This window comes from Ovis canadensis, chromosome 2 (genome assembly GCF_042477335.2).
Source record: "Ovis canadensis isolate MfBH-ARS-UI-01 breed Bighorn chromosome 2, ARS-UI_OviCan_v2, whole genome shotgun sequence".
NCBI classification, from domain to species: Eukaryota; Metazoa; Chordata; class Mammalia; order Artiodactyla; family Bovidae; genus Ovis; species Ovis canadensis.
The window spans coordinates 248076417-248090848 of record NC_091246.1 but is presented as its reverse complement, the minus strand read 5'-3'; the positions used below and the strand labels follow the sequence as shown (position 1 = coordinate 248090848).

The 14432-nt window shown below is 56.1% G+C and overlaps 1 protein-coding gene across 3 annotated transcripts in view; it reads right to left on the bottom strand.

Annotated features, from left to right (window-relative positions):
- The window catches only part of MYOM3 (myomesin 3), a 52539-nt gene extending 38866 nt beyond the window's left edge, over positions 1-13673 (bottom strand). The window contains exons 1-7 of one of the 3 annotated variants that reach the window (XM_069579051.1): positions 13323-13673; positions 10833-11011; positions 10333-10413; positions 9348-9507; positions 8507-8664; positions 3299-3394; positions 1708-1796 (exon numbers count right to left, since the gene is read on the bottom strand). In XM_069579051.1, the coding sequence (XP_069435152.1) occupies positions 1708-1796; positions 3299-3394; positions 8507-8664; positions 9348-9507; positions 10333-10413; positions 10833-10993 (745 nt within the window). In that variant the 5' untranslated portion in view covers positions 10994-11011; positions 13323-13673. Of the gene's footprint in view, positions 1-1707; positions 1797-3298; positions 3395-8506; positions 8665-9347; positions 9508-10332; positions 10414-10832; positions 11012-13275 lie in introns of all 3 variants that reach the window. The other 2 variants (XM_069579054.1, XM_069579052.1) reach the window with 2 other exon arrangements.
- Between the last annotated feature and the right edge of the window lie 759 nt (positions 13674-14432).

Here is a 14432-nt window from a genome sequence, read left to right as displayed (position 1 = left end):
GCTCTTATTAACTCATTTAATCCTCACAGCAGCCTTGTCTGTTGGTGACATCATTATCCTCTAATACAGATGGGGAAACTGAGGCATGATCACCCAGCGAGCACCCCAACCAGCCTGAAACCACCACATGACACTTGTCCCTGGGAAGGCTCTGATGGAGGGAGGGATAGGGATTCAGAGGAGGTGATGGAAAGGAGAGGCGGACAGAGGGAGGCAGGGTCTGAGGGCCTCATGCCTGACCTTGCACTCGACTTTGGATGGCTCAGATTCCACCCAGAGAGCCTGGCCCGGCAGCGGGGACAACTGCCTCCCAAGAGCTATTTGGGGAACAGGGAAGAGGGGTGGAGAGGCTGTGAAGGACAGTTTAACAAGGGAATGATGAGAGCTGGGGGGGTGCGGCTGAGCTCCAGCCTGCCTGCCACCCAGTATGTGTGTGAGTGTGTGTGTGAGTGTGTGTGTGTGAGTGTGTGTGTGAGTGTGTGTGTGTGAGTGTGTGTGTGTGAGTGTGTGTTTGAATTTGCATACATGGAGTTTCTCTCTCTGGGTCCTTAGGGCAAGGCCTTGGGCTAATCAGTCCATTCTAAAGGAAATCAGTCCTGAATATTCATTGGAAGGACTGATGTTGAAGCTGAAACTCCAGTACTTTGGCCACCTGATGCGAAGAGCTGACTCGTTTGAAAAGACCCTGATGCTGGGAAAGACTGAAGGCGGGAGGAGAAGGGAACAACAGAGGATGAGATGGTTGGATGGCATCGCCGACTCAACGGACATGGGTTTGAATAAACTCCAGGAGTTGGTAATTGACAGGAAGCCTGGAGTGCTGCATTCCATGGGGTCACAAAGAGCTGGACACGGCTGAGCGACTGAACTGAACTGAACTGAGGCTCAAAGGTGTGGCCTCCTTGGCTAGACTCTGCCTGGGCCATGGGCTGATAGGGTGGGGAGGAGGATTTCTTTCTCCAAGAGCTTGCGGCAGCCAAGATCCGCCTGAGTGAGTGAGTGGAGTGAGTGAAGTTGCTCAGTCGTGTCCAACTCTTTGCAACCCCATGGACTAGCCCACCAGGCTCCTCCGTCCATGGGATTCTCCAGGCAGGAACACTGGAGTGGGTTGCCATTTCCTCTACCTAAACCATCTCATTTAACCCACGGGAGCATCTGAGGTGGCAGGAGGGCTCCCTGTTTGCAGGTGGGGAGGTCAGAGAAGCGAGATGGCGCCCAGGCTCACACGGCCCATCAGCATCAGAGGAAGCTTGTGGTCTGGGGTCTGGTGGACTCGAGGGTCTCTCCTGCTTTGGGCTCTGATAAATGTCCAGGAGGAGCCTGAGCTAACACACCAGAAGCTAAAAAGGGCAGTGAGGGTCAGCAGGGGAGGTGGTAGGACTCGGCCTTTGCCCCCTGAGGACTGCTGGGGGCCACGCTGCCTTCCCAGAGGTCCTGAGCTGGGTCTGGACCCAAGCCCAACCCAGTGGGACAAGCCTGCTCTTGAACAGGCACTGAACTGGGATATAGGTTGTATAGCCTGAGGGTGGATAATCTCACTTGCTCTGAAGGCCTCGGGGAAGCAGGAGTCCGGGTGGCTGCTCTGATTACTCAATCCCAGGACAAATACCCCTGCCCGACCCCGAGTCTGGCGCAGACCTGCGTCCTCATCTGCCCACTCGGGGTTTGCTGTGGGCTGCCTGGCCTGTTGGGCACGGGAGGACTCACTGCGGACAAGGACTTTGGCAAAGGAGGAGGCCTGGCCGTAGGCGTTCTTGACCTTCACCGTGTAGGTGGCTGCATCCTCAACGGTGCATCTGAAAAGGAGGGAGGGAGATGTTTCCCTGAGGCTGCTGGGCTCCACGGAAAACTCAAGTCCCGAGAGCAGGGTGGGTGGGGAAGGGGGCGGTTACGGGAGGACTTTGGGCTCTAGGTCAGGGCCTGCCCCGAGAAGCTGGGTACCTTTGGGCTGCCCCCGTCCCTCTCCACACCTCCAGCCCCTCCTTTGAAAAATGGGGAAAACATAACACGGTGGCTTAAGGTGAAAGCGCTTTGAAAATACGATAGTTAGGATATCATTTGAGCTAAGTGACTGGTCCAGAGTCACAGAACAACTGGAATTCAGCCCCACTTCAAGGGGACAAGCCCGCTCTCGGGCATGGCCTCCCTGCTCTGTCAACATATCCCGGGCAGAACCCTGGAGCAGGAGAAACCTGGGCACACTGCCAGCCTGTGCCAGACCTGGGCCAGTTGCCCAGGTGTTCTCAAGCCCAGGCCTGGGGCTCACCACCAGCCAGGCCAACGCTGTTCCTCGTGGAGCCTGGGGCTGGCTCCATCCCAGGGCCACCATGGCGGTAGGGCGTATCTGGCCCCATCGGCAAGCAGAGAGGCCCCTTGGTGCCCTCTCTCCTCCTCTGCTTGCTAGGAGCAGGGATCCCTCTGGTTTCAAAGGTCAGTTCCACCTGCTCCCCGAGGCTGCCCCGGCCCTGCGTGCTGTCCCTGATGGTGCGGTCCACAGGGCACCTCCCTGTGGAGCCTTGTAGGGTCAGGCATTTATGTCCACGTGGCCCCACTTGGCTTCTGGAGCCTCCTGTTTATATTCGTGTCTCCCAGAGCCCCAGTGGGTTGAGGTAGAGGGTTTGGTGTATTGGAAAGAACCCAGGTGGAAAGAACTGACTCAGTCCCAGGCCCTGCCCTGTGCAAGTTGTGCAAGAGCCTGAATCTTTCAGAGCCTCAGTTTTCTCATCTGTCGCATGGATGCAACAATGCTTCCTTGAGAGAATGAGGGTGGGCCTTGACAACTGTATTGAAAGCAGCGAGCACAGGGCTTGGTGCCTGGAGGAATTCGGCGCCTGGCAGTTCCTACGAACAGGGCGTACTTTGGGGAACACTGCGCTCATTTTCTCCAAGCACGCTGTCTCTTCCTTCAACACTGTGCTTAAGACTCACTACCTCCTGAAAGGCCTACCTAACTCTCTCTCTTCTGCTTCCCCTTGCACGCGTGCGTGTGTATATGTGTGTGTATTCTCGCCGCAGCAAGGAACTCTCCCCACATGCCTAGCTGCTAGCCAAGTCCAAATTTCTCACTGTGTATTCTAAGACATTGGAATCACATGGGGGTGTCTGTTAAATACCAATTCCTGGGCCCCACTTCAGACCTATTTAATCTGACTTTATAGGAGTTAAAGAAGGGTCCATCCCACATTCACTATTTTGAGACTGACGTGGTTCATAGCTCTGAAGAGGGTTTTGGACCTGCTCTGGCCTTGGTAGTGCTGGGGCTCAGGACCATGGGTCTCTCTGGGGCTCACGGTCTCACCTCCTGATCTCCAGTGTCAGCAGTCCATAGTTGTTGGTGATTCGATACTTGCCGGCAGGAAAGAGGCGGGGATCAATTCTCATGTCATTTTTGTACCTGTGGAGACACAGTGGAGTGTGGGAGGCAACGTGGTTCTGAGCGGGAAGGATCCTGAGCCTCTTAGACCTGGATCCCAACCTCAGTTTTGTGCTGCTTATTCATCTGTGTGACTCAGGGCAGCTCCAAACCTCAGTTTTTCTCATCTGTGAAATGGGAATAATCGCACTGATCTTGCAGTGTTGTTGTGATGATTAAATGGGATAAGATATGTAAAGTTTGAAGGCTGTGGATGCTCAAGGGTTTATTCTCTTCTGGAGGGCAGAGAAGAGGGAGCCATAATTAAGGGTATCTGCCCCTTCCCTTCGGAGAAGGCAATGGCACGCCACTCCGGTACTCTTGCCTGGAAAATCCCATGGACGGAGGAGCCTGGTGGGCTGCAGTCCATGGGGTCGCTGAGGGTCGGGCACGACTGAGAGACTTCACTTTCACTTTTCACTTTCATGCATTGGAGAAGGAAATGGCAACCCACTCCAGTGTTCTTGCCTGGAGAATTCCAGGAACAGAGGAGCCTAGTGGGCTGCCATCTATGGGGTCGCACAGGGTCAGACATGACTGAAGTGACTTAGCAGAAGCAGCAGCCCCTTCCCTTACCAGGGGTACCCTGAAGGACCAGTCTCCAGCTTTTCCTTCCTCTCTGAAGGGGTACCAAGGAAAGTTCTCCATCTCTTCCTTTTTGTAATCTCAGTTCTTGTTAAAATCACCAGTTCAGTTCAGTCACTCAGTCATGTCCGTCTCTTTGTGACCCCATGGACTGCAGCATGCCAGGCCTCCCTGTCCATCACCAACTCCTGGAGTTTACCCAAACTCATGTCCATTGAGTCGGTGATGCCATCCAACCATCTCATTTAAAAATCTCCATGCTCAGAGTCTGAATGTAAGCCTTTGAGAATTTGCATCAGAATCTGCTCATTGCAGGGACTTCCCTGGTGGCCCAGTGGTTAAGAATCCGCCTTCCAGTGCAGGGGATGTGGGTTTGATCCCTGGCTGGGAGCTAAGATCCCTCATGCCACAGGACAGTGAAACCCTTACACTGCAACTAGAGAAAAGCTGCAACTAAGACCCAGTGCAGCCAAGTATAAATTAAATAAATATTAAAACATAAACTTCTCCCTGTCCTCCACCAGCCATTCTCCTCTTATTCTAAAGTAGATCTAACATGTTTCCTAGTCTCTGCTTCTGCTAGGTGTGACCACGTGACTAAGTCTTGTCAACAGAAATAAGTCCAAGCGTCACACAGCTGCTTCTGACAACACTCTCTGCCTGTTTTCACATCATCTTTCCTTCCAATCTTGAGGCAAGAATACGGCCATAAATACGGCTGCCATCTTGAACCAGGAAGACCCGAGGTCTCCAGCAGTGCATGGCAACAGGCCTGAGTCCCTAAGCTGAGGGGTGGAGTTGCCATGCAGCCCCGCCCTGTCTACATCAGACATTTACATGAAAGGGGGAAAAATATCTATCTTCTTTAAGTCATTAAAAAAACTCCATGCCCAGGCTTTAGCCCGGATCCATGAAATCAGAATTTCTGGGCGTAGAATCTGGGCATCAGTTATTTTGAAACTTGCCAGGTGATTCCCAACCACGGCCCCACCCCACTGTACCCTGGATACTTCCTTTCATTTTCTGTGAAGTTTTTCCCTCTGCTGCAAGCCCTGGACAGCCAGGTGTCTTTGCCTCTGCCCACAGCCCGCTGGGGTATGTTCTGGAGATCTGATGAGTGAATGTCTCTGAAAGTTAGGAGGCCTGGGTTCCTGACACTGTTTGCTGTGTGACCTTGGGCAAATCACTCCCCCTCTCTGGGCCTCTGTGTCCATGAGGCCTTTGTGTGAAGAGTCGGCCCCAGAGGTGTGCGTGTGAGCATGCTCAGTCGCTTCAGTCATGTCCGACGACACTTGGCGACCCTATGGGCTGTGGCCCGCTGGGCTCTGTCCATGAGATTCTCCAAGCAAGAATACAGGAGTAGGTTGCCATACCCTCCTCCGGGGGAATCTTCCCAACCCAGGGATTGAACCCTGGGTCTCCTGCATTGCAGGAGGATTCTTTACCATCTGAGCAACCAGGGAAGCCCAATAATACTGGAGTGGGTAGCCTATCCCTTCTCCAGGGCATTTTCCCGACCCAGGAATCGAACTGGCGTCTCCTGCATTGCAGGCGGATTCTTTACCAGCTGAGCTACCAGGGAAGCCCAGCCCCAGTGGCAGTTGAGGTCAAAGAGGAGGCCTTGGCCAAAAGAGGGCGCCCCAGCCTCAGTATATCACCTTCTTTGGACCTGCCCACTCCCCCATGCCCTGTTTGTCTCCATGGCAACCAAACACTGCTGTACCCACATCCCACCTTACGGCAGCCGTAAGGCCGTGCCCTCTTCTGAAAGGAGCCCAGTTAAATCTTCTGTGGGGAGGGTGGTGCCTAATCTGGATGCCCAGTCTTTCCACCTCTCCCAGGCCTGGGGGGCCAAGGTCAGCACCCCCCCCATCCCCCAGCTGTCAGGAACATTCCAAACACCTCAGCCTGGGCCAGCCTCTGCCTTTCCCAGAAAAAGCAGCAGCTGCAGCTCTGGGCATGACCTGGACAGCCCGGGACCTCAGCTCTCTCTTTGCCCCGCTCTGGGCGTCAGTCTCCTGCTGGTCCCTCAGGCCCTTGAAGGCTTGGCTGCGTGGATGAGGCTGAATGGCTGCCAATCATAAAACAGCATTAAAAGACAGCTGAGGTAGGTGCCCAACCCAGAGCCTGGCTCAGCAAGGCCTACATAAAAGAGTGAGATTTTTTATTATTTATCCAAGTGTATTTTCCCTTACATATTCTAGTGGGTACTTTTCCTCCCGCCACCCCCAACCTCTTTTATAAATTAAAAAATTTTTTGACTGCGTGGCTTGGGGGATCTTAGTTCCCTGACCAGAGATCACACCTGCACTCCCGGCAGTAAGAGAACTGAGTCCTAACTACTGGATGGCCAGGGAATTTGCCATATTTTGGTGTCAGCTTTACTTTTGCAGGTGGCTTGACCTGGGAGAGTGATTCTGATGTTCATGAACTGTGGCCAGGACCCACTTCCGCAGAGTAAACACAGCCAGCCTGGACCTTGTCTGACATGCCCTCTTGTTGCCCCTGCATTCAGGAAGTGCTCAATAATTGCTGAATGAATGGACTCTTCTGAGAAGCCTGGGGAGCCAGGATCATCCTGTTGACTTGGGCTGGGTCTCTACCAGGGTCTGCATGAAGCTTTGGAGGCCAATCCAGGATGAGCTGGCCCTGCCAGAGGTGCCTGATGATAGGAAACCAGATCCCCAAAGCCTGGAGCCCCGGGGACCCCCTGAGTCCCTCCGGTTGGAGGTGGGCCTGGCCTTGGCCTCCACCACTTGCAAGGAATGCTCAGCTCCTTGTTGTGGCAACCTTGCTGGCAGGGGTGGAAACAAGTCTCCCTCCCAAGAGGCTCCCATGGAATGCCTTAGATGTGGGCCTCGGTGCCAGGGTAGGGCAGGGCTTGGCTGCCAGGCTGACTGCCACTTAGCCCAGGTCTTCCTACCGCCTGCCTTGGTCCCCACAGAATTTGAGTGAATGCCATCTGGCAGCGACCAGCAATGACACTTCCCTCAGGACATTTTTCTTTATTGCTCTTGGCCTAAGTTCTTTCCCTTTCTCTCACTTCAGAGGCATTATAGGTGCTTTAAAGAAAAACAAAACCCCAAAACACCTGTAATGATCACTTTCCAACTCTCTTGGCCAGTAGAGATCTGGGCTGGGAGGCAAGAGACCTGAATTTGAATTCGGGTTCACACTAGCTGTGTGACCTTAGACAAGTCACACTACCTCTCTGAGCCTCTATATCCGTACCTGTGAAATGGGGATATAGTCCTAACCTCATGAATGGTCCAGAGGCTCAAATGAGAGGAAAAGTGCTGGGTCAGTGTAAGGGAGGTTCAAGTGTAAGATGCTGCTTTTTCCTTTGTGACCTCAGTTATTTATGTGCTTATCTTCTCTCTCCTACCAAAATCCTGGTCTGTACACCCTTGAGATCGGCCTTATATGTCACCTCGTCTGAGAAGCCTTCCTGGATTCTCCAGGTGGAGGCAGCTACTGTCCTTCTTCACCTCCACTCTTATCTCAAATATCACCCTTGGACATATTTTTCATTGTGTTGACATTTCTCTTCTGGACTGAGAGTTCCTTGAAGTGAGATTGTGTCTGGGTCATTTCTGTGCCTTACTGCCTGAGCCAGGGCCTGGGACAGATTATGTTCTTGGTAAATATTTGTTGAAATTTTTTCCTTGTCTCCCAGCATACTGACAATGGGCCTTAGACCCTGGGGAGCTCAGGACAGACTGAACTCAGCTGTGTGAATGACACATTTCTCTCTGGGGTGAAGTGAGACCCCAGATGCTGCCATGCCCACCTCCTGAGGTCCCTTCAGAAGACTCCTGCTTCTGCTCCCCTCTGCCAGCAAGGCCTCGACTCCATGGTTCTGTTATGAGTACATTCCCAGGAATGGCACCTCCTGCTTTCCCAGCAGCTTTCAAGTTCTGAGGGCTTCCACATTGTCATGGCATTAAATCCTTACCACAGGCAAGCTGGACAGGAGGGCTTCAACCCGTTTTACAGACCAGGAAACTGAGGCAGGATCAGAGAGGCTGAATCATAGCTGAGACCACACACAGAATTAGCAGAGAGCAAGCTGGTCCTGGGCTCCTTCTCACTGAGAGTCCCCACCCTCCCTGCCTCCTCTCCTGCCCTGACCCTGGGCATGCCTCTGCCATCTTCCTGCAACCCTGGAGACGCCCAGCTCGGGGCAGCTGCCTTCTCATGCCACCAGAATCATATTTTCACAAGTGCCGGCTCCCTGGGTGGCCCAGAGCTCTAGCCCCAGGATAGCTGGGAGGCAGCTAAGAATAAGCCCTCCTGAGCTTCCTCAGCAGCTGCTGCCCTGTTTTGGGGGGAGGGCAGAGCTCAGGGCTGTGGATCTGTGGCTTTTCTAAGGCAGCGGGATCTTCTGGGGAAGGGACCGGGCCCCTGGAGGGGAACTGTGGGTGTAAGGAAGTCGCATTCAAGGGATCCCTGAGGCCTGGAGCCTGAAGGCAGGGCAAGGACCCCTTCTCCCCTACCCTGGGGGCTTACCACGTGACCTGGGGTGGAGGCGAACCCTGCACGGTACAGGTCAGCAGGACCGTGGTGTGCTCCCAGACCGCGTGGGAGCGCAGAGGGATCCAGAACCAGGGCCCACGGCCGGAACACAGCTCCCGCAGCTCCTTGGCCTCCCGGACCTTCTCCTCTGTCTGGAGGCAGGAAGGGCCTGTGAGTCCCAGGAGCCGGGGCACCACCTCCCTGGTCTTTGCTGTTACCTCTCCCCTGACACCAGGCTGGACTCTCCTTGCCAGTGGCTGAGAGGCAGCATGGCATAGGGGGCAGGGCGTGGGGCTTTGGGACCTGACCTGGAATCAAGGCCAAACTCTGCCACTTACCAGCTATGAGACCAACCATAGGCCAGGCCTCTGTTCCCTCATCTGTAAGATGGGGATGATAATCATATTGCCCCACCCTCCTGTGGGGTTGTAGGGAGGATTACTTAAGTCATTGTGTGGAAAACATGGGCAGTGATAACAACCATGTAAGTATTTACAGCTGTTCCTGTCCTGCCCAGGGATGGGGTACGGAGGTGGCTTCAGATCGCTGACATTTCCCGAGTGTCTTCTGTGTTCTAGGCACTGGGAAAGTGGTTTTATAAGCGTGTTCTTATTTACTTCCCATGTCAACGCTCAGTATTGGACCACATACGCCCATTTTACAGACGAGAAAACTGAGGCTCGGTTAGAGTCATTGCTTTGCCCAAGGTGCAGCTGGAAGGTGGGGGCCCTGGGAGGTCCAGCTTTTCTGGAGAAGGGGGTGGGGTCGGGGCGGGCAGCATGAGAAGGGCTGCAGGTCCCAGGGCCCCGCCCAGGGCCCCGCCCAGCCCTCTCACCCGCCGTCTCAGCGCCTTCCGGTCTCGTCTCTGGCGCAGCAGCCACTGGGTCCGTAGGAAGGCGATCTCTGTCCTCTCCCAGTCGTTGCCGAAGCCCACGCGCTTCTGCCCCCGCTCCTCCAGCTCCACAGCGCTGGTCTGGCGCCTCAGCTGGGCCTCCCTGCGGTGACAGAGGCCGTCGAGGCTGAGAGCCCGTGGGGTCCGCCCTAGCCCTGCCTCTCCTACGCCCGGCCTTGCCGGCCACGCTTGAAGCTTCTTGAGGACAAGGGCAACTTTAATCTTTTCTTGCCTCCAAAATCCCCAGAATGGGTCTGGGTTTTAGAAGGTGGAGCAGGGCGTGGCAACCCATTCCAATATTCTTGCTTGGAGAATTCCAAGGACAGAGAAGCCTGGTGGGTTATAGTCCATGGGGTCACAAAGAATTGGACACAACTGAATGACTAATGCTTAATATTATCGATACTGTTCACAAGGGTCTTTCCAAGCTATGGTTCCTCTTTTTTTCACTACAACCAAGCAGACAGGCTTAGTCTCCCCATTTGACCGGGTAGAGACTTGCTTTATAGGCTGAGTGACTTGCTCTGGGCCAGCCAGGAGCAGGACATAGGCCTAAGGATGCTCCCAAGCTTAGAGGCTATCCCATCTCAGGGCTTGGGTTCGACATGTGGGCTGGTTTACTTGCTTCTCCTAGCTCTATCCCTAGACTCCTTCCCCGCCATGGAAGCTGGGTGGTGAAGCACGGACCCCCATCCTCTCCCCTAGGGATGGTCCCTCACTACTGCCTGTGGACCCATCAGAGGGTGGTGCAGTGGGCTTTGCCATCAGTCAGCCCTGGGCTTAAACCTCCGACTAGTCACCCGCTCTAGGTGTGTAATTTCAGGCACGTTTTTTAAAGCTGAGTGTGGGAGCCCAGTAGGGAGGCAGGGGACTGGACAAGATGACCTCTTCCCAGCCCAGGGCTCTCTGGAAAGGTCACTCGACTTACCATGTTGTCTGTGAGGAGGCTGTCAGAGCCAAGGCTGCCGCGAGGGCGTAGTCTGCAGCGCTGAACTGGTACTCTTCCTCACTGCCCCAGGGAAAAGAGAGTTCGTGGCTCCTGCAGATTTGGCTGGGGGTCTGGCTGGGGGCTCCATCCACCCACCTCAGGGTGCTAGCAGGCACAGCTGTGCTGCCCTCCTCAAACCGTGGTCTCAGAACAGGCCATTCCTCCTCTCCTCGACTGGGGGCTCAGCAAAGCAGAGCTGTGCTTCCCGTCTCAGACTGGGTTCTCCAAAAAGAAGGGTCATCCCTCCCCTTCCACCAGGACTCTCCCAAGGTCAGGGCTGGGCCCCCCGCCTTGGACTGGAGGCCTCCAGAGAGCAGGACTGTGCCTCCCCGCTTGGACTGGAGTATGCAGAGCTCAGGCTGCGCCTCCCTGCTCAGACTGGGGGTCCTGGGGGAAGGGCGGTGGCTGGGCGGGGCGGGGGGCGGTCCCTGATGCCCCACCTGCTGCGGAAGGTCCGTCTCCGCATCGAGGAATCCATCTGCAGGCTGTGCTGCCGCTCCTCCTGCTGCTCCTCCTCCCGGCGATGCTCCCGCCGGTGCACTTGCACGGCCTGCGGGGGCCGGGGCTCCCCCACACCTCCCGGGCTGTGAGGCAGAGTCATGGCTTCGAGAGCAAAATCCTGCAGAGCCGAGGAGCAAGGTTACTCCACCTGGTGTCCACCCGCCCCCTCCCCATGGCGTCCGCCAGCATCTCTCCGGAGGTCTGCTGGTGGCAGGGGACGGGGGTGTCTCTCTATGGTGGGCAGGCAGGCGATCTCAAGACCCAGCAGGGAGCCTGGCTCGCCCACCACCCCATGGGCTGCCCCGCATTGAGGAGCAGGCCCTGGCTTCCAGCTGTGCTCTGTCCTTGCCCCTCCACGTGGTCTGAGCAAGGCCTTCCCTTCTCCAGCCTCAGCTTCCCACACTTGAGGGACTGAGCACTGTGATGTTCAGGGCAAGGAGAATTGGGGAGGAAAGTGGTGCCCCAAGCTAGCTGGCTCTGAGTTCTTGCAGTACATTTTTTTCCGGATCTGGGGTACAATGTTATCCCCGGGCCTCTGAGGACCTTCTGATGCTGAAGCCCTAGGGTGCTTCTTGGTGGAACCCCTGGAATTGGCTTCCATGCTCCTCCAGGTGGGAATTTAGGATAGGCCTCTTACCTGGGAAGGTCCTTACTGGGTTTGGCCCTGATGTAGACCCTGGGCACGAAGGAGACAGGAGGGGAGGCCCGCACCTTAGCCCTCTTCTGCCTGCTTCTGTGAGGTTAGGCTCTGCCCTGTCCCCGCCTCTCCTGCGGGGCCTGCTGGCCAAGCTAGAGGAGTGTGTGTGTGTGTATTGTGTTCTGACCTGAACACGCCTGTGGAGGGCCATGTCTCTAAGTCCGTGATGTGGGAGGTGGGCATGCTGGCCTCATCAGAGATCCTTGACCCGGAAAGGCCTATTCTGGGGTGTCAGAGGGCTCAGGCTGCCAAGGGTCAGTCTTAATGGGAATTTATTTCTTCTGGTTCCTTAAAGTTTGCTCCCTTTGGGCATCCAGAAAAGAACCCCCAGGAGAGCCTGGGTCACTCTGCAGTGACCTAGCTGGGACCAAGGACTGCCCGTGAGGCTTCCTGTAATGACCTTGCTGAACACAACAGGACGTCATCTCTTGGCCTTCCTATCCAGCACCCCCACACCCCCGAGGAAGAGGCTGCCTGCACCCAGACAGTGACTGGCCTGCTCTTTCTGTGCCTTCTTCCCCTCAGCCCAGAAGAGAGCCTCTGGGTGCCAGCGAGGGAGGCCCTGGCTTGCCTGGGACATGGCCCTGGCCCCAGCAGCGGAGGGTTAACGTTCCCTGGCCTCAGCTGCTGGCTGTTTTCCCCGGATGCTCTGTTCCTGACGGGCGCAGCGGGTTGGGCCTGGCGCTCATCCTTGACCTCCTGGGCTGCCCGCAACCAGACCCCTGGCTTTAGGGATGAGACATCGGTTCTTTTTAAAGCGCTGACTGAGGCTTGGGATTAGGTCGTGAGCAGATTGCAGCCTTCCAGCCCTCTCTCTCCAGAAGGCAGTGTGTGCCTGCTGGGGAGGGGTCAGCGATGCGTGGTGGGTCAGGAGGGGACCTCGACCCCCATTGCCCTCCCGTGAGGGTGCAAAGCCACCAGGGGTCCTGCCCTGTGGCCTTCCCCACCCACTCCATTTTCTCCACCTTCCTCCCAAGCCTCAGTCTGGCCACTGCCCTGTCTGCAATGCCCCCCCACCATCCCCCAGCTCTCTGACAGCATCTCCCAGTGAGAAGGGTCAAGGAGGTCTCTCCAATTCCTCAGAATGGGAAGAGAAGCGTATGAGCCCGAGAGACTCTGAGCCCTGACTGCAGGAAGCTGGGTCCTGTGGGCAGGAGTGGAGACACAGCCTACCTGGGGGTCTGGGCAGGCGGGGACGCGCTTAATGCTCCCCACCAGTTTCTGAGGCGGGAGTGCTGGCCTGGGTTTGGTGCCAGTGAGTCCAGGCTGGATGAGCGCCCTCCCAGCCCTGCGATGTGGGCCCCGCGGCCTTGCTCTCATCCCCTGCCCGCTGGGCGGGCCAAGCAGGGCTCCGCCAGGACAGCTCTAGGTTGGCCGGACCTGCCAGCCCACCCGGGTCCCTGCTGATCCTCGATGCCTGCAGGAAAGCCTCCACTTCCCAGGGCATCCCCAAGGGATCTGGGCGGGGTGGGGGGTGTGTTGTGGCTTTCATATCACAGAAGGCTCAGCTCGGAAGACCCAGGGCCACACAGAACAGTGAGGCAGGGCAGGGATTTCTTTTCTAGAATCTCCTCTCATTTCCATGGCTGAGCATAAGTCTGCCTCTTCTTTCCTGATCTCACAGAATCCCCCCCGCACCCCCCACACCCCTACCGCACTTCCGAATGAAAAGCTGAGGGTCTCACTATCTGGAGGTCTCTCTCCTCTCCCCTGATCTTTGGAGGTGACTCACAGAAGCAGCTGTGCTCACTCAGGTGGCTCTGGGGGGACGATTCCTGAGGATGAGAGGGTCCTTGGCTTCTTCTTGCCCCAGACTCAGCGGGGACCGGGAGAAGAATGTGATCCTGGAGCTTGCATGGGCCTTAAATATAGCAGTGTGATGACAATGGCTGAGAACTATGGTGGGGAGGTGAAGGGGAGGGGCCGTTCCCTGGGTCCAGCATTGCCGGGCCGCAGTGACGGGTGGAGCTGTCCCCACACCCCCCACCCACGTCCCGCAGACAGCTCCTCCCCTGGGTTCCATCCCTTCCCCAACCCTCGCCCCCTGCTGCAGTGGAAAGAAGCTCATAGCTCAGGCCTGGGTGTATGGAAAATGGATCAGGGACAGCTTTCTCAGCTGCTGGGAGTTCTGCTCTGAATTCCTCCCCCGGCTCCCCCCAGTGACAGGTGCTTTGGGGAAGACACGCAGCTTCTCAGATCTGATTCCCCTTCTGAAAGTGGAGACAGCGAGGCTGGGCCCCCAGACATCAGGAAGACATGATGTGTGACTGGAAAAAGGACCCTTTAGTGCTCATAAGGTATCACTGCTAAAATAAAAGTGGGTTTCTTCTCGTCTCTATACCCCCACTCGGCACACAGCAGCTACTGACTGGCCCTGCTCGCCTATGGTGAGGGGCGTGAGGGTGTGTGTTTGTGTGAGGGTGTGTGTGCGTGTATGTGAGGGTGCACAGGTGTGTGTGAGAGTGTATGTGAGGGTGTGTGGGGTGTGTGTGATGGTGTGAGAGTGTGTGGGGTGTGTGTGTGAGGGTATGAAGTGTGTGTAGGTGTGCATAAAGGTGTGCAGTTGTGTGTGAGTGTGTGTGTGAGGGTGTCTGGGTGTGTGAGGGTACGAGGTGTGTGTGGGGTTGTGTGTGAGATTGTGTGTGGGCTGTGTGTGTGCGGGTATGAGGGTGTGTGTGTGGGTGTGTGGGGTGTGTGTGAGGGTGTGTGGGTATGAGGGGGTGTGGGTGTGTGGGTGTGTGGGTGTGTGGGGTGTGTAGGAAGGTATGAGATGCGTGTGGGGATGTGTGTGATATTGTGTGTGGGCTGTGTGTGCGGGTATGAGGCTGTGTGTGTGTGTGGT